The 27,279-nt window shown below is 47.7% G+C and overlaps 2 protein-coding genes across 3 annotated transcripts in view; one reads left to right on the top strand and one right to left on the bottom strand.

Moving 5' to 3' along the window:
• LOC139376198 (CD82 antigen-like) overlaps positions 1-12,997 on the top strand; it is a 54,929-nt gene extending 41,932 nt beyond the window's left edge. Inside the window, exons 8-10 of one of the 2 annotated variants that reach the window (XR_011627892.1) lie at positions 4,739-4,822; positions 9,314-11,375; positions 12,695-12,997. Coding sequence is in view for 1 of the 2 variants with exons in the window: in XM_071118494.1 (XP_070974595.1) it covers positions 4,739-4,822; positions 9,314-9,391 (162 nt within the window). In the remaining variant the exon portion in view is untranslated. Of the gene's footprint in view, positions 1-4,738; positions 4,823-9,313 lie in introns of both variants that reach the window. The other variant, XM_071118494.1, reaches the window with a different exon arrangement.
• The window catches only part of LOC139376285 (uncharacterized), a 1,125,987-nt gene that overhangs the window by 251,745 nt on the left and 846,963 nt on the right, over positions 1-27,279 (bottom strand). The gene's annotated exons all lie outside the window — the stretch shown is intronic.

The following is a 27,279-nucleotide window of genomic DNA, read 5'->3' as shown; positions in this document are numbered from 1 at the left end:
GGGTTACAACAGCACCAGTTCAGGGTTACAACAGCACCAGTTCAGGGTTACAACAGCACCAGTTCAGGGTTATAACAGCACCAGTTCAGGGTTACAACAGTTCAGGGTTATAACAGTTCAGGGTTACAACAGTTCAGGGTTATAACAGTTCAGGGTTATAACAGTTCAGGGTTATAACAGCACCAGTTCAATGTTACAACAGCACCAGTTCAGGGTTACACCAGCACCAGTTCAGGGTTACAACAGCACCAGTTCGGGGTTACAACAGCACCAGTTCGGGGTTACAACAGCACCAGTTCGGGGTTACAACAGCACCAGTTCAGGGTTACAACAGCACCAGTTCAGGGTTACAACAGTTCAGGGTTACAACAGTTCAGGGTTATAACAGTTCAGGGTTATAACAGCACCAGTTCAGGGTTACAACAGCACCAGTTCAGGGTTACAACAGCACCAGTTCAGGGTTACAACAGCACCAGTTCAGGGTTACAACAGCACCCGTTTGGGGTTACAACAGCACCCGTTCAGGGTTACAACAGCACCAGTTCAGGGTTACAACAGTTCAGGGTTACAACAGTTCAGGGTTATAACAGCACCAGTTCAGGGTTATAACAGCACCAGTTCAGGGTTACAACAGCACCAGTTCAGGGTTACAACAGCACCAGTTCAGGGTTACAACAGTTCAGGGTTATACCAGTTCAGGGTTACAACAGCACCAGTTCAGGGTTACAACAGCACCAGTTCAGGGTTACAACAGCACCAGTTTGGGGTTACAACAGCACCAGTTCAGGGTTACAACAGCACCAGTTCAGGGTTATAACAGTTCAGGGTTACAACAGCACCAGTTCAGGGTTACAACAGCACCAGTTCAGGGTTACAACAGCACCAGTTCAGGGTTACAACAGCACCAGTTCAGGGTTATAACAGCACCAGTTCAGGGTTACAACAGCACCAGTTCAGGGTTACAACAGCACCAGTTCAGGGTTATAACAGCACCAGTTCAGGGTTACAACAGCACCAGTTCAGGGTTACAACAGCACCAGTTCAGGGTTACAACAGTTCAGGGTTATACCAGTTCAGGGTTACAACAGCACCAGTTCAGGGTTACAACAGCACCAGTTCAGGGTTACAACAGCACCAGTTCAGGGTTACAACAGCACCAGTTTGGGGTTACAACAGCACCAGTTCAGGGTTACAACAGCACCAGTTCGGGGTTACAACAGCACCAGTTCGGGGTTACAACAGCACCAGTTCAGGGTTACAACAGCACCAGTTCAGGGTTACAACAGCACCAGTTCAGGGTTATAACAGTTCAGGGTTACAACAGCACCAGTTCAGGGTTACAACAGCACCAGTTCAGGGTTACAACAGCACCAGTTCAGGGTTACAACAGCACCAGTTCAGGGTTATAACAGCACCAGTGCAGGGTTACAACAGCACCAGTTCAGGGTTACAACAGCACCAGTTCAGGGTTATAACAGCACCAGTTCAGGGTTACAACAGCACCAGTTCAGGGTTACAACAGCACCAGTTCAGGGTTACAACAGCACCAGTTCAGGGTTACAATAGCACCCGTTCAGGGTTACAACAGCACCAGTTCAGGGTTACAACAGCACCAGTTCAGGGTTACAACAGTACTGAATCCCTCTGCAGTGCTACTGTATGTTGCCAGCTGATCCCTGTCTCCCGACTGCAGACCCTGTGTTTGTATTGAGTAAAAACCTTTATTCACACAGCAGAGGGATGCTGGACTGTCTCCCTTGTCTCCCTGTTGGGCAGATGACTGTTTTAATAGAGGGATTTTTTTCTATGGATTCTGTCTCTCTGTGTCTCTGTCTCTCTCTCTGTCTCTCTCTCTCTCTCTGTGTCTCTGTCTCTGTCTCTCTCTCTCTGTCTCTGTCTCTCTTTCTCTCTCTCTCTGTCTCTGTCTCTGTCTCTCTTTCTCTCTCTCTCTGTCTCTGTCTCTCTCTCTCTCTCTCTCTCTCTCTCTCTGTCTCTCTCTCTGTCTCTGTCTCTCTCTCCACCCCCCACCCCCACCCCCCACCCCCCTCTCTCTATAGACAGCCACTGGTTGTTATTCTGCCTCTACAGGCCCGGCCAAAGACAACACACACACACACACACACACACACACACACACACACACACACACACTCATTCATCTCTCTCTCTTTCTGCACTCCTATCCTCCCCTCGCTCCTCTAAAAGTCAACGAGGACAGGAACTTGCATTCAGCATTCTGACAGGTTTTTACTTTGCCATTTCTTTATATATGTACAGGTGTTTTGGTCGACACACCTACTCATTCAAAGGTTTTTCTTTATTTTTACTATTTTCTACATTGTAGAATAATAGTGAAGACATGAAAACTATGAAATAACACATATGGAATCATGTAGTAATCAAAAAAGTGTTAAACAAACAACACTCTTGGCTTTCTCTCAACCAGCTTAACCTGGAATGCTTTTCCAACAATCTTGAGCACTTGTTGGCTGCTTTTCCTTCATTCTGCAGTCTAACTCATCCCAAACCATCTCAATTGGGTTGAGGTCAGGTGATTGTGGAGGCCAGGTCATTGATGCAGAACTCTATTTCTTGGTCAAATAGCCCTTACACAGCCTGGAGGTGTGTTGTGTCACTGTCCTGTTGAAAAACAAATGATAGTCCCACTATGCGTAAACCAGATGGGATGGGAGTATTGCTGCAGAATGTTGTTAGCCATGCTGGTTAAGTGTGCCTTGAATTCTAAATAAATCACTGACTGTGTCACCAGCAAAGCACCATCACACCTCCTCCTCCATGCTTCACGGTGGGAACCACACATGCAGAGATCATCCGTTCACCTACTCTGCGTCTCACGAAGACACAACGTTTGGAAGCAAAAATCTGAGACCAAAGGACAGATTTCCACTGGTCTATTGTCCATCACTCGTGTTTCTTGGCCCAAACAAGTCTCTTCTTATTATTGGTGTCCTTTAGTAGTGGGTTCTTTGCAGCAATTCGACCACAAAGACCTGATTCACACAGTCTCCTCTGAACAGTTGATGTTGAGATGTGTCTGTTACTTAAACTCTGTGAAGCATTTATTTGGGCTGCAATTTCTGAAGCTGGTAACTCTAATGAACTTATCATCTGCAGCAGAGGTAACTCTGGGTCTTCCTTTCCTGTGGCGGTCCTCATGAGAGCCAGTTTCATCATAGTACTTGATAGTTTTTGCGACTGCAACTGAAGAAACTTTTAAAGTTCTTGAAATTTACCGGATTGACTGACCTTCATGTCTTAAAGTAATGATGGACTGTCATTTCTCTTTGCCTATTTGAGCTGTTCTTGCCATAATATGGACTTGGTCTTTTACCAAATAGGGTTGTCTTCTGTATACCAGCCTTACCTTGTCACAACACAACTGAAATGGCTCAAACACATTAAGAAGGAAATACATTCCACAAATTAATTAACACCTGTTAATTGAAATGCATTCCAGGTGACTACCTCATGAAGCTGGTTGAGAGAATGCCAAGAGTGTGCAAAGCTGTCATCAAGGCAGCATTTTTGGGTTACTACATTATTCCATATGTGTTACTTTATAGTTTTGATGTCGTCACTATTATTCTACAATGTAGAAAATAGTACAAATAAAGAAAAACCCTTGAATGAGTAGGTGTGTCCAAACTGTTGACTGGTAATGTACATGGTCCTTCAGCACACAGGTCTCTAGGGGTGTCCAAACTGTTGACTGGTACTGTACATGGTCCTTCAGCACACAGGTCTCTAGGTGTGTCCAAACTGTTGACTGGTACTGTACGTGGTCCTTCAGCACACAGGTCTCTAGGTGTGTCCAAACTGTTGACTGGTACTGTACGTGGTCCTTCAGCACACAGGTCTCTAGGTGTGTCCAAACTGTTGACTGCTACTGTACGTGGTCCTTCAGCACACAGGTCTCTAGGTGTGTCCAAACTGTTGACTGGTACTGTACATGGTCCTTCAGCACACAGGTCTCTAGGTGTGTCCAAACTGTTGACTGGTACTGTACATGGTCCTTCAGCACACAGGTCTCTAGGTGTGTCCAACCTGTTGACTGGTACTGTACGTGGTCCTTCAGCACACAGGTCTCTAGGTGTGTCCAAACTGTTGACTGCTACTGTACATGGTCCTTCAGCACACAGGTCTCTAGGTGTGTCCAAACTGTTGACTGGTACTGTACATGGTCCTTCAGCACACAGGTCTCTAGGTGTGTCCAACCTGTTGACTGGTACTGTACGTGGTCCTTCAGCACACAGGTCTCTAGGTGTGTCCAAACTGTTGACTGCTACTGTACATGGTCCTTCAGCACACAGGTCTCTAGGTGTGTCCAAACTGTTGAATGCTACTGTACATGGTCCTTCAGCACACAGGTCTCTAGGTGTGTCCAAACTGTTGACTGCTACTGTACGTGGTCCTTCAGCACACAGGTCTAGGTGTGTCCAAACTACTGACTGGTACTGTATACTGGGTGAATGTTTTCATTTAATAGTTTTTCTAAATAACAAAATCTCTCTCTCTCTTTCTCTTTCTCTATCTCTATCTCTATCTCTATCTCTATCTCTTTCTCTCTCTTTCTCTTTCTGTCTCTTTCTCTCTCTGTCTCTTTCTCTCTCTGTCTCTTTCTCTCTCTCTTTCTCTCTGTCTCTCTCTTTCTATTTCTCTCTCTCTCTCTCTCTCTCTCTCTCTCTCTCTCTCTCTCTCTCTCTCTCTCTCTCTACAGGGCTGCATGCATAGTGTGGAAGCCTGGCTGTTGGAGAACTGTGGAGTTATTCTTGGAATCTGTGTCGGGGTGGCAGTCCTAGAGGTATCTATAACACACACACACACACATACACACACACACACACACACACACACACACACACACACACACACACACACACACACACACACACACAGTCCCTCCTCGTGTCGTATGAATGTCTTGGTAAGTGTATGTCTACTGTACCCTCAAATCAAATCAAATCAAATCAAATTTTATTTGTCACATACACATGGTTAGCAGATGTTAATGCGAGTGTAGCGAAATGCTTGTGCTTCTAGTTCCGACAATGCAGTAATAACAAGTAATCTAACTAACAATTCCAAACTACTGTCTTGTACACAGTGTAAGGGGATAAAGAATATGTACATAAGGATATATGAATGAGTGATGGTACAGAGCAGCATAGGCAAGATACAGTAGATGGTATCGGGTACAGTATGTACAAATGAGATGAGTATGTAAACAAAGTGGCATAGTATAGTATAAAGTGGCTAGTGATACATGTATTACATAAGGATACCGTCGATGATATAGAGTACAGTATATACGTATGCGTATGAGATGAATAATGTAGGGTAAGTAACATTTATATAAGGTAGCATTGTTTAAAGTGGCTAGTGATATATTTACATCATTTCCCATCAATTCCCATTATTAAAGTGGCTGGAGTTGAGTCAGTGTCAGTGTGTTGGCAGCAGCCACTCAGTGTTAGTGGTGGCTGTTTAACAGTCTGATGGCCTTGAGATAGAAGCTGTTTTTCAGTCTCTCGGTCCCAGCTTTGATGCACCTGTACTGACCTCGCCTTCTGGATGATAGCGGGGTGAACAGGCAGTGGCTCGGGTGGTTGATGTCCTTGATGATCTTTATGGCCTTCCTGTGACATCGGGTGGTGTAGGTGTCCTGGAGGGCAGGTAGTTTGCCCCCGGTGATGCGTTGTGCAGACCTCACTACCCTCTGGAGAGCCTTACGGTTGAGGGCGGTGCAGTTGCCATACCAGGCGGTGATACAGCCCGCCAGGATGCTCTCGATTGTGCATCTGTAGAAGTTTGTGAGTGCTTTTGGTGACAAGCCGAATTTCTTCAGCCTCCTGAGGTTGAAGAGGCGCTGCTGCGCCTTCTTCACGATGCTGTCTGTGTGAGTGGACCAATTCAGTTTGTCTGTGATGTGTATGCCGAGGAACTTAAAACTTGCTACCCTCTCCACTACTGTTCCATCGATGTGGATAGGGGGGTGTTCCCTCTGCTGTTTCCTGAAGTCCACAATCATCTCCTTAGTTTTGTTGACGTTGAGTGTGAGGTTGTTTTCCTGACACCACACTCCGAGGGCCCTCACCTCCTCCCTGTAGGCCGTCTCATCGTTGTTGGTAATCAAGCCTACCACTGTTGTGTCGTCCGCAAACTTGATGATTGAGTTGGAGGCGTGCGTGGCCACGCAGTCGTGGGTGAACAGGGAGTACAGGAGAGGGCTCAGAACGCAACCTTGTGGGGCCCCAGTGTTGAGGATCAGCGGGGAGGAGATGTTGTTGCCTACCCTCACCACCTGGGGGCGGCCCGTCAGGAAGTCCAGTACCCAGTTGCACAGGGCGGGGTCGAGACCCAGGGTCTCGAGCTTGATGACGAGCTTGGAGGGTACTATGGTGTTGAATGCCGAGCTGTAGTCGATGAACAGCATTCTCACATAGGTATTCCTCTTGTCCAGATGGGTTAGGGCAGTGTGCAGTGTGGTTGAGATTGCATCGTCTGTGGACCTATTTGGGCGGTAAGCAAATTGGAGTGGGTCTAGGGTGTCAGGTAGGGTGGAGGTGATATGGTCCTTGACTAGTCTCTCAAAGCACTTCATGATGACGGATGTGAGTGCTACGGGGCGGTAGTCATTTAGCTCAGTTACCTTAGCTTTCTTGGGAACAGGAACAATGGTGGCCCTCTTGAAGCATGTGGGAACAGCAGACTGGTATAGGGATTGATTGAATATGTCCGTAAACACACCGGCCAGCTGGTCTGCGCATGCTCTGAGGGCGCGGCTGGGGATGCCATCTGGGCCTGCAGCCTTGCGAGGGTTAACACGTTTAAATGTCTTACTCACCTCGGCTGCAGTGAAGGAGAGACCGCATGTTTTCGTTGCAGGCCGTGTCAGTGGCACTGTATTGTCCTCAAAGCGGGCAAAAAAGTTATTTAGTCTGCCTGGGAGCAAGACATCCTGGTCCGTGACTGGGCTGGGTTTCTTCCTGTAGTCCGTGATTGACTGTAGACCCTGCCACATGCCTCTTGTGTCTGAGCCGTTGAATTGAGATTCTACTTTGTCTCTGTACTGGCGCTTAGCTTGTTTGATAGCCTTGCGGAGGGAATAGCTGCACTGTTTGTATTCGGTCATGTTACCAGACACCTTGCCCTGATTAAAAGCAGTGGTTCGCGCTTTCAGTTTCACACGAATGCTGCCATCAATCCACGGTTTCTGGTTAGGGAATGTTTTAATCGTTGCTATGGGAACGACATCTTCAACGCACGTTCTAATGAACTCGCACACCGAATCAGCGTATTCGTCAATGTTGTTATCTGACGCAATACGAAACATCTCCCAGTCCACGTGATGGAAGCAGTCTTGGAGTGTGGAGTCAGCTTGGTCGGACCAGCGTTGGACAGACCTCAGCGTGGGAGCCTCTTGTTTTAGTTTCTGTCTGTAGGCAGGGATCAACAAAATGGAGTCGTGGTCAGCTTTTCCGAAAGGGGGGCGGGGCAGGGCCTTATATGCGTCGCGGAAGTTAGAGTAACAATGGTCCAAGGTCTTTCCTCCCCTGGTTGCGCAATCGATATGCTGATAAAATTTGGGGAGTCTTGTTTTCAGATTAGCCTTGTTAAAATCCCCAGCTACAATGAATGCAGCCTCCGGATAAATTGTTTCCAGTTTGCAGAGAGTTAAATAAAGTTCGTTCAGAGCCATCGATGTGTCTGCTTGGGGGGGGATATATACGGCTGTGATTATAATCGAAGAGAATTCTCTTGGTAGATAATGCGGTCTACATTTGATTGTGAGGAATTCTAAATCAGGTGAACAGAAGGATTTGAGTTCCTGTATGTTTCTTTCATCGCACCATGTCACGTTAGTCATAAGGCATAGTGTTGTACCCTCAGTACTAATACCAGGATATATACTGTACCCTCAGTGCTGATACCAGGATGTATACTGTACCCTCAGTACTAATATATACTGTACCCTCAGTACTAATACCAGGATATATACTGTACCCTCAGTACTGATACCAGGATATATACTGTACCCTCAGTACTAATACCAGGATGTATACTGTACCCTCAGTACTAATATATACTGTACCCTCAGTACTAATACCAGGATATATACTGTACCCTCAGTACTAATATATACTGTACCCTAGGTACTAATATATACTGTACCCTCAGTACTAATATATACTGTACCCTCAGTACTAATACCAGGATATATACTGTACCCTCAGTACTAATATATACTGTACCCTCAGTACTAATATATACTGTACCCTCAGTACTAATATATACTGTACCCTCAGTACTAATACCAGGATATATACTGTACCCTCAGTACTAATATATACTGTACCCTCAGTACTAATACCAGGATGTATACTGTACCCTCAGTACTGATACCAGGATATATACTGTACCCTCATTACTGATACCAGGATATATACTGTACCCTCAGTACTAATACCAGGATATATACTGTACCCTCAGTACTGATACCAGGATATATACTGTACCCTCAGTACTAATACCAGGATATATACTGTACCCTCAGTACTAATATATACTGTACCCTCAGTACTGATACCAGGATGTATACTGTACCCTCAGTACTAATATATACTGTACCCTCAGTACTAATACCAGGATGTATACTGTACCCTCAGTACTAATATATACTGTACCCTCAGTACTAATATATACTGTACCCTCAGTACTAATATATACTGTACCCTCAGTAATGATACCAGGATATATACTGTACCCTCAGTACTGATACCAGGATGTATACTGTACCCTCAGTACTAATATATACTGTACCCTCAGTACTAATATATACTGTACCCTCAGTACTAATACCAGGATGTATACTGTACCCTCAGTACTAATATATACTGTACCCTCAGTACTAATACCAGGATGTATACTGTACCCTCAGTACTAATATATACTGTACCCTCAGTACTAATATATACTGTACCCTCAGTACTAATATATACTGTACCCTCAGTACTGATACCAGGATGTATACTTGTACCCTCAGTACTGATACCAGGATATATACTGTACCGTGCTGGTGTGTGTGTGTGCTGGTGTGTGTGTGTGCTGGTGTGTGTGCGCGCTGGTGTGTGTGCGCGCTGGTGTGTGTGCGCGCTGGTGTGTGTGTGCTGGTGTGTGTGTGCTGGTGTGTGCGTGCAGGTGTGTGTGTGCTGGTGTATGTGTGCTGGTGTGTGTGTGCTGGTGTGTGTGTGTGTTAACAGCATAACTAACCCAGTGTTGTGTTCCCCTCCAGCTCCTCGGTATGATTCTGTCCATGTGTCTCTGTAAGAGTGTTGTCCAGGAGGATTACACCAAAGTTCCCAAGTACTGACTATGAAGACCAGCAAAAGTCATGCACACCTACACACAGACACACACACAGACACACACACACACACACACATGCATAGCATAGACACACTCTCACAGTGAAACACAGAAACAAACAACTGTCTGGTACCATTCACCCTCTCCTAGCCTGGTAACTGACCCAGTCTGATACCATTCACCCTCTCCTAGCCTGGTAACTGACCCAGTCTGTCACTCCTGTCTGAAACCATTCACCCTCTCCTAGCCTGGTAACTGACCCAGTCTGATACCATTCACCCTCTCCTAGCCTGGTAACTGACCCAGTCTGTCACTCCTGTCTGAAACCAGTCACCCTCTCCTAGCCTGGTAACTGACCCAGTCTGTCACTCCTGTCTGAAACCAGTCACCCTCTCCTAGCCTGGTAACTGACCCAGTCTGTCACTCCTGTCTGAAACCAGTCACCCTCTCCTAGCCTGGTAACTGACCCAGTCTGTCACTCCTGTCTGAAACCAGTCACCCTCTTCTAGCCTGGTAACTGTCCCAGTCTGTCACTCCTGTCTGAAACCAGTCACCCTCTCCTAGCCTGGTAACTGACCCAGTCTGATACCATTCACCCTCTCCTAGCCTGGTAACTGACCCAGTCTGATACCATTCACCCTCTCCTAGCCTGGTAACTGATCCAGTCTGATACCATTCACCCTCTCCTAGCCTGGTAACTGACCCAGTCTGTCACTCCTGTCTGAAACCAGTCACCCTCTCCTAGCCTGGTAATTGTCCCAGTCTGTCACTCCTGTCTGGAACCAGTCACCCTCTCCTAGCCTGGTAACTGACCCAGTCTGTCACTCCTGTCTGATACCAGTCACCCTCTCCTAGCCTGGTAACTGACCCAGTTTGTCACTCCTGTCTGATACCAGTCACCCTCTCCTAGCTTGGTAACTGACCCAGTCTGGTACCATTCACCCTCTCCTAGCCTGGTAACTGACCCAGTCTGATACCATTCACCCTCTCCTAGCCTGGTAACTGATCCAGTCTGATACCATTCACCCTCTCCTAGCCTGGTAACTGTCCCAGTCTGTCACTCCTGTCTGATACCATTCACCCTCTCCTAGCCTGGTAACTGACCCAGTCTGTCACTCTGTCTGGTACCATTCACCCTCTCCTAGCCTGGTAACTGACCCAGTCTGATACCATTCACCCTCTCCTAGCCTGGTAACTGACCCAGTCTGTCACTCCTGTCTGATACCATTCACCCTCTCCTAGCCTGGTAACTGACCCAGTCTGTCACCCTGTCTGGTACCATTCACCCTTTCCTAGCCTGGTAACTGACCCAGTCTGTCACCCCTGTCTGAAACCATTCAAGCACAACAACTGGACCTGCAGCCTGAATAGCAGTCTGTTTGGACTATCAGGCCAACTCCTTGTCACTCATCGTCAGGCCAAACACAACTGGCCAATGACAGCAGTGGAGTTGGCCAGGACACAGGCAGATCTGGGAGCAGTTCTCACACATGACCGTGGGCTCACACACACATCGCTGTTGTCTTCATTATTTGTTAAGTGACATTATGTTTGTTTTTTCTCACTCAGATTTAGGTAATGAACTGATTAAAGGTTTTAAGGTTATGAATTCAGCTTTTGGTTATTCCAGAGTCCTTTAAAGCCGTTATGATGCCAGGTTTTATGTCCTTCTTCCGTATTCAAACAAACACCTGAATGTCCTTCTGTTCTGTTCTATTCTTGAAGCGCTTATCATGGTATTTAGTTAGTAAGCAAGTTAGTTAGTTAGCTAGCTCAGTCTTTGTAAGAGCACTTTAGTGATGTTTTGTGAGCTGTTAATCAGAGAGAGAGAGAGAGAGAGATGTGGGCCTGTGCTGATCTGAGATCAGTTATCCCCTTTCCATTATGATCAATTCAATAATCTTAAAGGAAAAACTGATCCAAGATCAGCACTCCTACTATGAATATGGGGCCTGGGGAGGAGCTAGAGATGGAGAGAGAGGGGAGGAGCTAGAGAGGGGAGGAGCTAGAGATGGAGAGAGAGAGAGGGGAGGAGCTAGAGATGGAGAGAGAGGGGAGGAGCTAGAGATGGGATAGAGGGGAGGAGATAGAGATGGAGAGAGAGGGGGAGGAGCTAGAGATGGAGAGAGAGGGGGGAGGAGCTAGAGATGGAGAGAGAGGGGGGAGGAGCTAGAGATGGAGAGAGAGAGGGGAGAAGCTAGAGATGGAGAGAGAGAGGGGAGGAGCTAGAGATGGAGCGAGAGAGGGGAGGAGCTAGAGATGGAGAGAGAGGAGAGGAGCTAGAGATGGAGAGAGAGGGGAGGAGCTAGAGATGGAGAGAGAGAGGGGAGGAGCTAGAGATGGATAGAGAGAGGGGAGGAGCTAGAGATGGAGAGAGAGGGGAGGAGCTAGAGATGGAGAGAGAGGGGAGGAGCTAGAGATGGAGAGAGAGAGGGGAGGAGCTAGAGATGGAGAGAGAGGGGGGAGGAGCTAGAGATGGAGAGAGAGGGGAGGAGCTAGAGATGGAGAGAGAGGGGAGGAGCTAGAGATGGAGAGAGAGAGGGGAGGAGCTAGAGATGGAGAGAGAGGGGGGAGGAGCTAGAGGAGCTAGAGATGGAGAGAGAGGGGGGAGGAGCTAGAGGAGCTAGAGATGGAGAGAGAGAGGGGAGGAGCTAGAGATGGGAAAGAGGGGAGGAGATAGAGAGGGGAGGCTGATGAACCATGGTTTTTGGGGTGGAGAGGCCTGCCCTACCCATGGCTAGACTGCTGGGGTCTCTCATCAGTCTCTCCACTGAGGCTCTGAGAACCACTCAGCTCCACCTCTCTTTCTCTCCCTTACTCCATCTCTCTCACAGGTGTGTCTGGTCTGCTTGGTCTCTGAAAAATGACTCGCTACCAAGGAGAATGAATAGTTTTGCATGAAGTATGTTATATACTGTAGGATGTTATATACTGTATGTATGATGTTTGTGTGTGTGTGTTTTACTTTCTTTCATTATTTTCCTCCTTTTTTTCCATGTTGTTTAAAAAAATAATGATTGTACATATGACTTTAGACAGGGCTAAATAAGTGGTTGTGTGAGTCACTGAGCTGGATCGGCGTTCCATACAGGAAAGAAAGAGGTCGACTTAGCCCGCCCGCTCGCACAGTTTTTGGTTTTCATAATGCTGTTGTTTTTTTTGTTTCCACTCTTATTGGGTACATCGCAAAGGGCACCCTATTCCCTATATAGTACACTACTTTTGACCAGGGCCCTATGTATTCCCTATGGGGTCCTGGTCAAAAGTAGTGCACTATATAGGGAATAGGGAACCATTTAAGCCTTAGACATTGTCTCTTATTGTTTATGGTGTAGCTACAGCCTCTGGCCAGCAGGTGTCGCCGTTCTGCTATCAACAGCACAATCTGGGGCTGAATCATCAGAAGGATGGGAGCTTGGCTGTCTTTAAATAGCTATTAGACCCCAGAATGAGACTGAGAGTGTTAGTCCCCTTTAGGTCTCTGGTCTCCAATCACACAGTGTCGCCACCATGACTGCCAGACCATTCCACACAATTCACAACATTAAAAACACAAATGACTATCAGGACTGGACTTTAGGAAGGATTACTGTTTTTGTGCCCCCCCCCCCCCAAAAAAAAGTTATGTCCTCAAGTCCCATTATGCAATTCATGATTGTTGTCATTCAAGTTAATGAAGCTAAATTTCTCTTTTCAGTGTTTTTCATGTATCACAACGCGGCCATGCTTGTGAGGCCCATAGTGCGGCGCACAATTGTCCCAGCGTCGTCCAGGTTTGGCCCGGTGTGGGCCGTCATTGTAAATAAGAATTTGTTCTTACCTGACTTGCCTAGTTAAATAAAGGTAAAAAACATTTTTTTTTTTAAACAAATCCAAGAGCTTTGAAAAATCAACCAGATGTCAACTTCCAGAACTTAACTCAGATGATGCTAAAAGCTTTTTATTGCTCAAAGTTTTTTTTACTCATTTACAGAAATTCTAAATTCTCATTATGTATTTCTTTTTTTTTTAATATGTTTCACGTAGAGGAATATTTTCCTAGAGTTAGAAGCTGTTCATTTTTTTTATTTTAAAACATTTAAGTGTTGTGAATTTTACATTCAGTAATAAACTGAATCCATCACAATCTATGTGCTGTATTGTCTTGTTTTAAGAAGAAGAAGAAGTGTCCCATTTGTAGCTCAGTTTGTAGAACGTGGCACTTTAAACGGCCAGGGTCGTGGGTTCCATTTCCGGGACCACCCATATGTAACAATGTATATACACTCATCACTGTACGTCGCTTTGGGTATAAAAAAAAGTGTCTTCTAGCTAAAATGGTATAGAAGAAGAAGAAGAAGAAGAAGAAGTTGTGTCACATCTGTAGTTTCCAGACAGGAATGTACATGTCTTTCTGTGGCTACAGCTTGATTGTTGTTAGATTAAAGTCTTGTTGAAATGCCAAAAGACCCACATGGTGAAGTGTGACCAGAGCAGGATCAACCAGCTGCAATACTAAAAACAACCAGAAGATGGCAGCACACACACACACACACACACACACACACACACAGTTACATGCCAGTATGCCACTTCTAAGCGAGTCAGCATGGTTGAAAGCCTGGTGGAGGGGGGAGTGTACAGGAAATGAGAACAGAGTCTGGTGGAGGGGGAGTGTACAGGAAATGAGAAGAGAGTCTGGGTGGAGAGGGAGTGTACAGGAAATGAGAAGAGAGTCTGGTGGAGAGGGAGTGTACAGGAAATGAGAAGAGAGTCTGGTGGAGGGGGAGTGTACAGGAAATGAGAAGAGAGTCCCCACGCAAAGCCCTCCCCTCAAAATGGCCCTCCCCTCGCAACGCCCTCCTTTTCACAACGCCCTCCTTTTCACAACGCCCTCCCCACACAATGCCCTCCCTCTCACAACGCCCTCTCCTTACAACGCCCTCCTTCTCACAACGCCCTCCTTTTCACAACGCCCTCCTTTTCACAACGCCCTCCTTTTCACAACGCCCTCCCCACACAACGCCCTCCCTCTCACAACGCCCTCTCCTCACAACGCCCTCCTTCTCACAACGCCCTCCTTTTCACAACGCCCTCCTTCTCACAATGCCCTCCCCACACAACGCCCTCCCTCTCACAACGCCCTCTCCTCACAACGCCCCCCCTCTCACAACGCCCTCTCCTCACAACGCCCTCCCTCTCACAACGCCCTCCCTCTCACAACGCTCTCCTTCTCACAACGCCCTCCTTTTCACAATGCCCTCCTTCTCACAATGCCCTCCCCACACAACGCCCTCCCTCTCACAACGCCCTCTCCTCACAACGCCCTCCCTCTCACAACGCCCTCCCTCTCACAACGCCCTCTCCTCACAACGCCCTCCCTCTCACAACGCCCTCCCTCTCACAACGCCCTCCCTCTCACAACACCCTCCCTCTCACACCGCCCTCCTTTTCACAACGCCCTCCTTTTCACAACGCCCTCCCCACACAACGCCCTCCCTCTCACAATGCCCTCCCCACACAACGCCCTCCCTCTCACAACGCCCTCTCTTCACAACGCCCTCCCTCTCACAACGCCCTCCTTCTCACAACGCCCTCCTTTTCACAACGCCCTCCTTCTCACAATGCCCTCCCCACACAACGCCCTCCCTCTCACAACGCCCTCTCCTCACAACGCCCTCCCTCTCACAACGCCCTCTCCTCACAACGCCCTCCTTCTCACAACGCCCTCCCTCTCACAACGCCCTCCGCTCACAACACCCTCCTTCTCACATTACCCTCCCCTCACAACGCCCTCCTTCTCACAACGCCCTCCTTTTCACAACGCCCTCCCCACACAACGCCCTCCCTCTCACAACGCCCTCCTTCTCACAACGCCCTCCTTCTCACATTACCCTCCCCTCACAACGCCCTCCCTCTCACAACGCCCTCCTTCTCACAACGCCCTCCTTTTCACAACGACCTCCTTCTCACATTACCCTCCCCACACAACGCCCTCCTTTTCACAACGCCCTCCTCACACAACGCCCTCCCTCTCACAACGCCCTCCTTCTCACAACGCCCTCCTTCTCACAACGCCCTCCCCACACATGCCCTCCCTTTCACAACGCCCTCCTTCTCACAACGCCCTCCTTCTCACATCACCCTCCCCTCACAGGGCTACAGTCTCATGATATAACTATGACATTTTGTATAATCCAAAGTGGTTTACAGTATGGATAGTGATTGCAGTCACAGTATGGGTACAGTAGGTGATCGCTTCGGGAGTTGAACCCATGACCTTGGCATTGCTAGCTAGTGCCATACTTTTACCAACCGAGTCACACAGGACCCTGATAGCATGATAGAAGCCCTCCTTCCTTCCCATGCATCCTCGCTGTCTCTCGGGTGTCTTGTCTGTGTCTGTCGTTCTGAAATGGCGCTGGTAGGGCTTCAGCGCTGCCAGAGATCAGGAAACAGTAGGAATATGAGTCTGTGAAAAATGTTTCCGGGAGAGAGAGAGTGACGACGAACCCTCCTCTTGTCCTGTATATCCCATACAGAGTGACAACGAACCCTCCTCTTGTCCTGTAAATCCCATACAGAGTGATGACGAACCCTCCTCTTGTCCTGTATATCCCATACAGAGTGACAAAGAAACCCTCCTCTTGTCCTGTAAATCCCATACAGAGTGACGACGAACCCTCCTCTTGTCCTGTAAATCCCATACAGAGTGATGACGAACCCTCCTCTTGTCCTGTAAATTCCATACAGAGTGACAAAGAAACCCTCCTCTTGTCCTGTAAATCCCATACAGAGTGATGACGAACCCTCCTCTTGTCCTGTAAATCCCATACAGAGTGATGACGAACCATCCTCTTGTCCTGTAAATCCCATACAGAGTGACGACGAACCCTCCTCTTGTCCTGTAAATCCCATACAGAGTGACAAAGAAACCCTCCTCTTGTCCTGTAAATCCCATACAGAGTGACAAAGAAACCCTCTCTTGTCCTGTATATCCCATACAGAGTGACAAAGAAACCCTCCTCTTGTCCTGTAAATCCCATACAGAGTGATGACGAACCCTCCTCTTGTCCTGTAAATCCCATACAGAGTGATGACGAACCCTCCTCTTGTCCTGTAAATCCCATACAGAGTGACAAAGAAACCCTCCTCTTGTCCTGTAAATCCCATACAGAGTGATGACGAACCCTCCTCTTGTCCTGTAAATCCCATGCATGATTAACATCCGACTGTGCTGTTATCTGGATACGTCTGCATGGTTGAGATGACAGTTGGGTGTTGCTATTCATGCTTGTCTCGCTGAAGGCCAACGCTGAAGAATTCAGTTCAATGCTATGGCTCTGATTACACCCTCTGATTACACCCTGGATGGACAATGCTATGGCTCTGATTACACCCTCTGATTACACCCTAGATGAACAATGCTATGGCTCTGATTACACCCTAGATGAACAATGCTATGGCTCTGATTACACCCTCTGATTACACCCTCTGATTACACCCTCTGATTACACTCTAGATGAACAATGCTATGCCTCTGATTACACCCTAGATGAACAATGCTATGGCTCTGATTACACCCTAGATGAACAATGCTATGGCTCTGATTACACCGTAGATGAACAATGCTATGGCTCTGATTACACCCTAGATGAACAATGCTATGGCTCTGATTACACCCTCTGGTTACACCCTCTGATTACACCATGGATGAACAATGCTATGGCTCTGATTACACCCTCTGGTTACACCCTCTGATTACACCGTAGATGAACAATGCTATGGCTCTGATTACACCCTAGATGAACAATGCTATGGCTCTGATTACACCCTCTGGTTACACCCTCTGATTACACCCTGGATGAACAATGCTATGGCTCTGATTACACCCTCTGGTTACACCCTCTGATTACACCCTCTGGTTACACCCTCTGATTACACCCTCTGATTACACCCTCTGGTTACACCCTCTGATTACACCCTCTGATTACACCCTCTGGTTACACCCTCTGATTACACCCTCTGATTACACCCTAGATGAACAATGCTATGGCTCTGATTACACCCTAGATGAACAATGCTATGGCTCTGATTACACCCTCTGATTACACCCTCTGATTACACCCTCTGATTACACTCTAGATGAACAATGCTATGCCTCTGATTACACCCTAGATGAACAATGCTATGGCTCTGATTACACCCTAGATGAACAATGCTATGGCTCTGATTACACCGTAGATGAACAATGCTATGGCTCTGATTACACCCTAGATGAACAATGCTATGGCTCTGATTACACCCTCTGGTTACACCCTCTGATTACACCCTGGATGAACAATGCTATGGCTCTGATTACACCCTCTGGTTACACCCTCTGATTACACCGTAGATGAACAATGCTATGGCTCTGATTACACCCTAGATGAACAATGCTATGGCTCTGATTACACCCTCTGGTTACACCCTCTGATTACACCCTGGATGAACAATGCTATGGCTCTGATTACACCCTCTGGTTACACCCTCTGATTACACCCTCTGGTTACACCCTCTGATTACACCCTCTGATTACACCCTCTGGTTACACCCTCTGATTACACCCTCTGATTACACCCTCTGGTTACACCCTCTGATTACACCCTCTGATTACACCCTAGATGAACAATGCTATGGCTCTGATTACACCCTAGATGAACAATGCTATGGCTCTGATTACACCCTCTGATTACACCCTCTGATTACACCCTCTGATTACACTCTAGATGAACAATGCTATGCCTCTGATTACACCCTAGATGAACAATGCTATGGCTCTGATTACACCCTAGATGAACAATGCTATGGCTCTGATTACACCGTAGATGAACAATGCTATGGCTCTGATTACACCCTAGATGAACAATGCTATGGCTCTGATTACACCCTCTGGTTACACCCTCTGATTACACCCTGGATGAACAATGCTATGGCTCTGATTACACCCTCTGGTTACACCCTCTGATTACACCGTAGATGAACAATGCTATGGCTCTGATTACACCCTAGATGAACAATGCTATGGCTCTGATTACACCCTCTGGTTACACCCTCTGATTACACCCTGGATGAACAATGCTATGGCTCTGATTACACCCTCTGGTTACACCCTCTGATTACACCCTCTGGTTACACCCTCTGATTACACCCTCTGATTACACCCTCTGGTTACACCCTCTGGTTACACCCTCTGATTACACCCTCTGATTACACCCTCTGATTACACCCTGGATGAACAATGCTATGCCTCTGATTACACCCTCTGGTTACACCCTCTGGTTACACCCTCTGATTACACCCTCTGATTACACCCTCTGATTACACCCTGGATGAACAATGCTATGCCTCTGATTACACCCTCTGGTTACACCCTCTGATTACACCCTCTGGTTACACCCTCTGATTACACCCTCTGGTTACACCCTCTGATTACACCCTGGATGTACATAGAGTTAATTTCAATGGTCATTTGATGTGATATCTCACATTTTTGGGGTGTAGGAGATGAATCTGTATCTCTTCTGTCAGACACGGATTGGTCAGACTCTAACCCTAGACACTGATTGGTCAGACTCTAACCCTAGCCACTGATTGGTCAGACTCTAACCCTAGACACTGATTGGTCAGACTCTAACCCTAGACACTGATTGGTCAGACACTAACCCTAGACACTGATTGGTCAGACTCTAACCCTAGACACTGATTGGTCAGACTCTAACCCTAGACACTGATTGGTCAGACTCTAACCCTAGACACTGATTGGTCAGACTCTAACCCTAGCCACTGATTGGTCAGACTCTAACCCTAGACACTGATTGGTCAGACTCTAACCCTAGACACTGATTGGTCAGACTCTAACCCTAGCCACTGATTGGTCAGACTCTAACCCTAGACACTGATTGGTCAGACTCTAACCCTAGACACTGATTGGTCAGACTCTAACCCTAGACACTGATTGGTCAGACTCTAACCCTAGACACTGATTGGTCAGACTCTAACCCTAGACACTGATTGGTCAGACTCTAACCCTAGACACTGATTGGTCAGACACTAACCCTAGACACTGATTGGTCAGACTCTAACCCTAGACACTGATTGGTCAGACTCTAACCCTAGACACTGATTGGTCAGACTCTAACCCTAGACACTGATTGGTCAGACTCTAACCCTAGACACTGATTGGTCAGACTCTAACCCTAGCCACTGATTGGTCAGACTCTAACCCTAGACACTGATTGGTCAGACTCTAACCCTAGACACTGATTGGTCAGACTCTAACCCTAGACACTGATTGGTCAGACTCTAACCCTAGACACTGATTGGTCAGACTCTAACCCTAGACACTGATTGGTCAGACTCTAACCCTAGACACTGATTGGTCAGACACTAACCCTAGACACTGATTGGTCAGACTCTAACCCTAGACACTGATTGGTCAGACTCTAACCCTAGACACTGATTGGTCAGACTCTAACCCTAGACACTGATTGGTCAGACTCTAACCCTAGCCACTGATTGGTCAGACTCTAACCCTAGCCACTGATTGGTCAGACTCTAACCCTAGACACTGATTGGTCAGACTCTAACCCTAGACACTGATTGGTCAGACTCTAACCCTAGACACTGATTGGTCAGAGTCTAACCCTAGCCACTGATTGGTCAGACTCTAACCCTAGACACTGATTGGTCAGACTCTAACCCTAGACACGGATTGGTCAGACTCTAACCCTAGACACTGATTGGTCAGACTCTAACCCTAGACACTGATTGGTCAGACTCTAACCCTAGACACTGATTGGTCAGACTCTAACCCTAGACACGGATTGGTCAGACTCTAACCCTAGACACTGATTGGTCAGACTCTAACCCTAGCCACTGATTGGTCAGACTCTAACCCTAGACACTGATTGGTCAGACTCTAACCCTAGACACGGATTGGTCAGACTCTAACCCTAGCCACTGATTGGTCAGATTCTAACCCTAGACACTGATTGGTCAGACTCTAACCCTAGACACTGATTGGTCAGACTCTAATCCTAGACACTGATTGGTGGACATGAGTCATTAGAGGGATTAGATACAGCGGAGACAACAGTTCTGAGTTCTGAGTTGATGGCTGCTACAGGAAGCAGACAGTGATGGGCTGATTCATCCTCACAACACATTATGTTGCAGTTGACTATCTATGATCTGCAACCGTATCTAGGCTTCAGGTGTGTGTGTGTGTGTGTGTGTGTGTGTGTGTGTGTGTGTGTGTGTGTGTGTGTCTCTCTCTTTCCACCTACAAAATGGCGTTATTACTGACAGAAATACTCCTCAGCCCCCCCCCCTCTTCCTGCAGTCAGCATGCCAGTTGCTCCCTTAAAACTTGAGAGATCTATGGCATTGTGTTGTGTTACAAGACTGAACATTTTAGAGGGGCCTTTTATTTTTCCCCAGCACAAGGTGAACCTGTGTAATGATCATGCTGTTTAATCAGCTTCTTGATATGCCACACCTGTCAGATGGATGGATTATCATGACCAATGAGAAATTATCATTAACAGGGACATACAGTAGACCACCCTGTAGAAGATACAGTAGACCACCCTGTAGATGATACAGTAGACCACCCTGTAGAAGATACAGTAGAAGATACAGTAGACCACCCTGTAGAAGATACAGTAGACCACCCTGTAGAAGATACAGTAGAAGATACAGTAGACCACCCTGTAGAAGATACAGTAGACCACCCTGTAGAAGATACAGTAGAAGATACAGTAGACCACCCTGTAGAAGATACAGTAGAAGATACAGTAGACCACCCTGTAGAAGATACAGTAGACCACCCTGTAGAAGTAGAATCACTAGAAGACGTATAGGACTGGAATTGAGATGTTGATTCTGACTGTTCAACAGGCTTTAATAGAGAAGCTCCAGCCTGTCTTCCGATTCCCTCATCCCCTCTCCTCCTCCTCTCATCTCCTCGTCACCTCTCCTAGTCTCCTCCAGGGTGACTGTGTCATTTATGTATCTGCTCCTCGTGGTGCCAGGAACACTCCTAGGCTGGGATTAGACAGGACCATGGGAATACTATTGGAATACCATGTGAATACCACGGGAATGCTGGGGGCAGGACAGGGACAGGGAGTGCTGCCTATCAGACAGCCACTATCATACAGAATTTTAAATAGGAGATATGCAGTATGTATCTCTATGGTGCATCACTCAGGACCACTGAGAAACAGACAGGGGCGGACTGGCCATATACCAGATCTATTCTGGCATATACCAGATGTGCAAGTCCATATTTAGCCCAGTGGGCCTGTCTCAATTGTGGTTTTAAGTAAAGTGATCATTATTTGGCTGATATTAGTGGCCGAGAGGGAAGAAAAAGGGGCTGGAGTGAAATAAATGCCTATTTCTGGTCCGTTTGTCCATGGCATCAGATCCTCCTGGTCTTCCCACAGGCTTGTCATAACAAAGAAGACGAAGGAGAGACGGGAGAGAGTGGGAGTCATCTCCAGATGATTTTTTATATACAGTACAGAGCATGTGGGTTCTTTCTCAATACTCTCTTTTTTGAAGTCTTGTGATAATTAGCTCGAGCTTTTATATGTGTCAAGGATGTTCTCATAAAGGACATCCTGAGAGCCCAGTCAGGACACATAAAGACGAGGACATCCTCCCTCCACAGGGCCCAGAGCTTCCTGCGCCCACACTCCATTTCCTGTTTCCACTATCATGTGACACATCTGACTGACAGCCTATTGACTCTCCTTTGTCCTGGCTTGGTTTAGGGGAATAACCTGACTTCCTGGTCTTCGGGTTCCCAGGTTTAGGCTGCTCAAGGTAACTCTGCTTTGAAGACCGAGTGTAAACCCCTGAGTGTACATATCCTGTCATCTCTTGTTCTGTTTTCCACCTTGACAAAAGGAATAGAAAGCAATTCTGATGAATCCGTGCTTCTACACCTGCATTGTTTGCTGTTGGGGGTTTTAGGCTGGGTTTCTGTACAGCACTTTGAGATATCAGCTGATGTACGAAGGGCTATATAAACACATTTGATTTGATTTGATTTGAATCAAATGGCAAGAACTCAATGACTCTTTCTCAATTCCTTGCACCCCCAAATTGGTGAATGTCACTGATCACAGACAGTAGTGAGTGATTTTGGTTTCCTTTCTTGTCTCGTAAGCTGTCGTTTGGAAAAGTCGTTTGTTGAGCTTGGCTTCATAATCATTTCAAATGCTCATTTGCATCAGGCCTAGAATGGTGGAAAACAAGTCTGTTTAATAAACAGTTTAGGTCTTGGTGAAGGGAGGAGGAGGGAGGAGGAGGAGGGTGGTGGAGGAGGAGGAGGAGGAGGAGGGTGGTGGAGGAGGAGGGTGGTGGAGGAGGAGGAGGGTGGTGGAGGAGGAGGAGGAGGGTGGTGGAGGAGGAGGAGGAGGGTGGTGGAGGAGGTGGAGGAGGGTGGTGGAGGAGGGTGGTGTAGGAGGTGGAGGAGGGTGGTGGAGGAGGGTGGTTGAGGTCTTGGTGATTTCCTGTCCTTCGTAACAGGAGCTTTCTTCAGGGGACGTTTTCTATCAGACCCTCATTAGGAATTCCTGCATGAGTGTCTTCAAAATGAAAAGGGGAAGAAAGAGAGGAGGAGGAGGAGGAGGGTGGTGGAGGGGAGGAGGAGGGTGGTGGAGGAGGAGGAGGAGGAGGGTGGTGGAGGAGGAGGGTGGTGGAGGGGAGGAGGAGGGTGGAGGAGGAGGAGGGTGGTGGAAGGGAGGAGGAGGGTGGAGGAGGAGGGTGGTGGAGGGGAGGAGGAGGGTGGAGGAGGAGGAGGGTGGTGGAAGGGAGGAGGAGGGTGGAGGAGGAGGGTGGTGGAGGAGGAGGGTGGTGGAGGAGAAGGGAGGCGGCTGGTGGTTGAGGAGGAGGCTGGAGGAAGAGGACGAGGGTGGTGGAGGAGGAGGGTGGTGGTGGAGGAGGTAGAGGAGGGTGGAGGAGGAGGGTGGTGGAGGGGAGGAGGAGGGTGGTGGAGGAGGAGGGTGGTGGAAGGGAGGAGGAGGGTGTAGGAGGAGGGTGGTGGAGGAGGAGGGAGGCGGCTGGTGGTTGAGGAGGAGGCTGGAGGAAGAGGACGAGGGTGGTGGAGGAGGAGGGTGGTGGAGGAGGTGGAGGGAGGAGGAGGGTGGAGGAGGGGGAGGAGGATGAGAGAGGAGGGTGGTAGAGGAGGAGGATGAGGGAGGAGGGTGGTGGAGGAGGAGGAGGAGGAGGAGGGTGGTGGAGGAGGAGGGTGGAGGTTGGTGGAGGAGGAGGAGGAGGAGGGAGAAGGGTGGTGGAGGAGGAGGGTGGTGGAGGAGGAGGAGAAGGAGGAGGGAGAAGGCTGGTGGTGGAGGAGGAGGGTGGTGGAGGGAGCAGGGTGGAGGGTGGAGGAGGAGGACGAGGGAAGAGGGTGGTGGGGGGGGGTGGAGGACGAGGGAGGAGGGTCGTGGAGGAGGATCGGGAGGAAGAGGGAGGAGGGTGGAGGAGGAGGAGGGTGGTGGAGGAGGAGGGTGGAGGTTGGTGGAGGAGGAGGAGGGTGGTGGAAGAGGAGGGAGAAGGGTGGTGGTGGAGCAGCCCTGAGTTAGTTTAATATTCTTTGAGACTGATTAGAGAATCCATGTTAATGATATTGTTTTCATTGGCACTGTCTAATATGGAGAACAGAATCGTCCCTGCTGTGACTGTCTGTTCCGCCCCTTCTCTTCCCTCTTACTCTCTTTTTCTGTCTTGTGCTTTTTCTCTTTGTGCCCATGATCTCTCTCTCTCTCTCTCTCTCTCTCTCTCTCTCTCTCTATGTCACTCTCTCTCTTGCTCTCACTATGTCACTATCTCTCTCTCTCTCTCTCTCTCTCTCTCTATCTCTCCTGCTCTCACTGTCTCTCTCTCTCTCTCTTGCACTCACTATGTCACTATCTCTCTCTCTCTCTCTCCTGCTCTCACCGTCTCTCTCTCTCTCTCTCTCTCGCTTGCTCTCACTGTCTCTCTCTCTCTCTCTCTCTCTCTCTCTCACTCTATCCCCTATCACCCTGTTCTCTCTCTCTCCATTTCACTCTCTGTAATAGTAAGTTGAGACACCGTCTGAGCCCCCCCCCCCCCCCCCCCCCCCCCAAAAATACCTGGCCCTGCTTGTGTGTGTGTTTGTCCCCTTGTGTGTTCTCGTCCCTTGTTCCCAGCTGTGGCGTCTCACCTTTATTGCTCTGTCTGTTTCCTGCCTGGCTTCCAGCGGGGGAGCAGGAAACAGAGGATGCTTTCAAAATGGCATCCTTATATAGTCCATTACTTTGGGATGCAGACAGAAAGACAGACACCCAGCAGCAGGGCACTCTGGGTATTATAGAGCAGAGCCATGTGACAGGCAGGCAGCTGTGCCACATTAAGCAAAATAATGACAAACGTGTGTCACTGTGGTAATTTTTCTAATGCTGCAATGCATTACGTGGCTTCTCAGGTGCTGACTGTCAGTCGATAGAGGAGTGGAAGAGTGTGCTCTGAGCTTTAGGGATTTTAACCAAGGAATGCTGGGTAAAAATCCTGAAACATAAATGCTTCATGTCCTGTCTGAGAGAAAGACTGCGTGGTAGAAAGAGTGAGAGAGGAACCCAGATGCTTGCTAGGTAAAATCCTGTAACATTTGAGTGGAAAGGAGAAAAGAAGCCATATGTTTTAGCTCTCCATCCAGCATCACAGGAAAAGGTGGCCTGCCTCATTCAGTGGATGTAGTGATTCTGTTTCAGGGAAAGGAGAGGTTTGTGCTAATGGTTTCCTTTAGGCCACTGGGGCCACGTATTCTGGGCCCTGTTTGTTCAGCCACAGACAGACCGGAGAAGGGGGGGGGGGTCAGGGGAGAAGAGGGCCCTGGGGATCATGTTTTTATTCAGCAGCATCCCTTGGGATAGCAAAACAAAAGCCCCTCAACTACAAACAAACCTCCTGGGAGCCGTCAAGACAGGTCACAGGACCCCTTACTTAATGGGATGTATTCCAAATGTGCTCGGGATCCTGTGTGGCTCAGTCGGTGGTACATGGTGCTTGCAATGCAAAGGGTTGTGGGTTCGATTCCTGCTGGGGCCACCCAATTGTATGCACGCATGACTGCAAATCGCTCTGGATTAGAGTGTCTGCTAAATGGAATATATTATTCTCGTTTTAACCCTGGTCCCAGAGATTCTGCTCTGCTATATATTATACAACTGCATACCATAACAAAACATTGTTCAACGTAGCCCATGTGTGTCTGGTTTGTAGGTTATGTTTTAAAACATTTTGCTATGATATATGAACCCAACCCTGTCCCAGTACCAAATGGTCTGTTATAGGAGAGGTGAGAAGAGGTGGTGGGGGCTCTCCTAGTGAGAGACAGTCGCAACAGGACAGGAGAGATGGTCTGTTATAATGGAAAAGTTATTGGAGAAGGGGGGGATCGGTTTTAGGAGTGGTGTGAGCCTCTCCTCTAAGTGACAGGAAAGGAGCCACAGGAGAGATGAGCTAATCTCAGGTCACCAATCACTTTTTCCCTTCTTTACTGTGCCCTTCACAGTCTATTGGTGCTCTGAAAGCATCCAATCACATACCTGCTCCTCTGAAATCATCCAATTACATACCTGCTCCTATGAAAGCAGGGAGAATGGGGCCGAGACAGACAGGGAGAATGGGACAGAGACAGACAGGGAGAATGGGACCGAGACAGACAGGGAGAATGGGGCCGAGACAGACAGGGAGAATGGGACAGAGACAGACAGGGAGAATGGGACCGAGACAGACAAATAACATTTTATTAGTCACATGCGCTGAATACAACAGGTGTAGTAGACCTCACAGTGAAATGCTGAATACAACAGGTGTAGTAGACCTTACAGTGAAATGCTGAATACAACAGGTGTAGTAGACCTCACAGTGAAATGCTGAATACAACAGGTGTAGTAGACCTCACAGTGAAATGCTGAATACAACAGGTGTAGTAGACATTACAGTGAAATGCTGAATACAACAGGTGTAGTAGACCTCACAGTGAAATGCTGAATACAACAGGTGTAGTAGACCTTACAGTGAAATGCTGAATACAACAGGTTTAATAGAACTTACAGTGAAATGCTGACTTACGAGCCCCCAACTAACAGTGCAGTTTTAAAAAATACGGACAAGAATAAGAGATAAAAGTAACAAGTAATTAAAGAGCAGCAGTAAAAAATAACAATATGTACAGGGTATTACGGTACAGAGTCAATGTGGAGGCTATATACAGGGGGTACTGGTACGCCCAATTTTTCAGTTTTTGATTTGTTAAAAAAGTTTGAAATATCCAATAAATGTCGTTCCACTTCATGATTGTGTCCCACTTGTTGTTGATTCTTCACAAAAAAATACAGTTTTATATCTTTATGTTTGAAGCCTGAAATGTGGCAAAAGGTCGCAAAGTTCAAGGTGGCCGAATACTTTCGCAAGGCACTGTATGTTTCCCTACATTAAAGTCCCCGGTTTCTAGGAGCGCCGCCTCTGGGTGAGCGTTTTCTTGTTCGCTTATGGCGGAATGCAGCTCATTCAATGCTGTCTTAGTGCCTCTGACTGTGGTGTAAACAGCTACACCCACCTATTCCTGTAGTCCACGATCAGCTCCTTTGTCTTGGCACCACCCTGCCAGGTCTTTGGCTCACATTGAGGTAGAGGTTGTTGTCCTGGCACCACACTGCCAGGTCTCTGACCTCCTGGGTGATTGGGGAGCTAGTGTTTCAATTGTGCAGTATTTAACTGTCATAATAAAAGTCGAGTAGCAGTGGTGTGTGTGTGTGTGTGTGTGTGTGTGTGTGTGTGTGTGTGTGTGTGTGTGTGTGTGTGTGTGCGTGCGTGCGTGCACGTGTTAAACAG

Source organism: Oncorhynchus clarkii, chromosome 2 (genome assembly GCF_045791955.1).
Source record: "Oncorhynchus clarkii lewisi isolate Uvic-CL-2024 chromosome 2, UVic_Ocla_1.0, whole genome shotgun sequence".
Lineage (NCBI taxonomy): Eukaryota > Metazoa > Chordata > Actinopteri > Salmoniformes > Salmonidae > Oncorhynchus > Oncorhynchus clarkii.
This window is presented reverse-complemented; position numbering and strand designations above follow the sequence as displayed.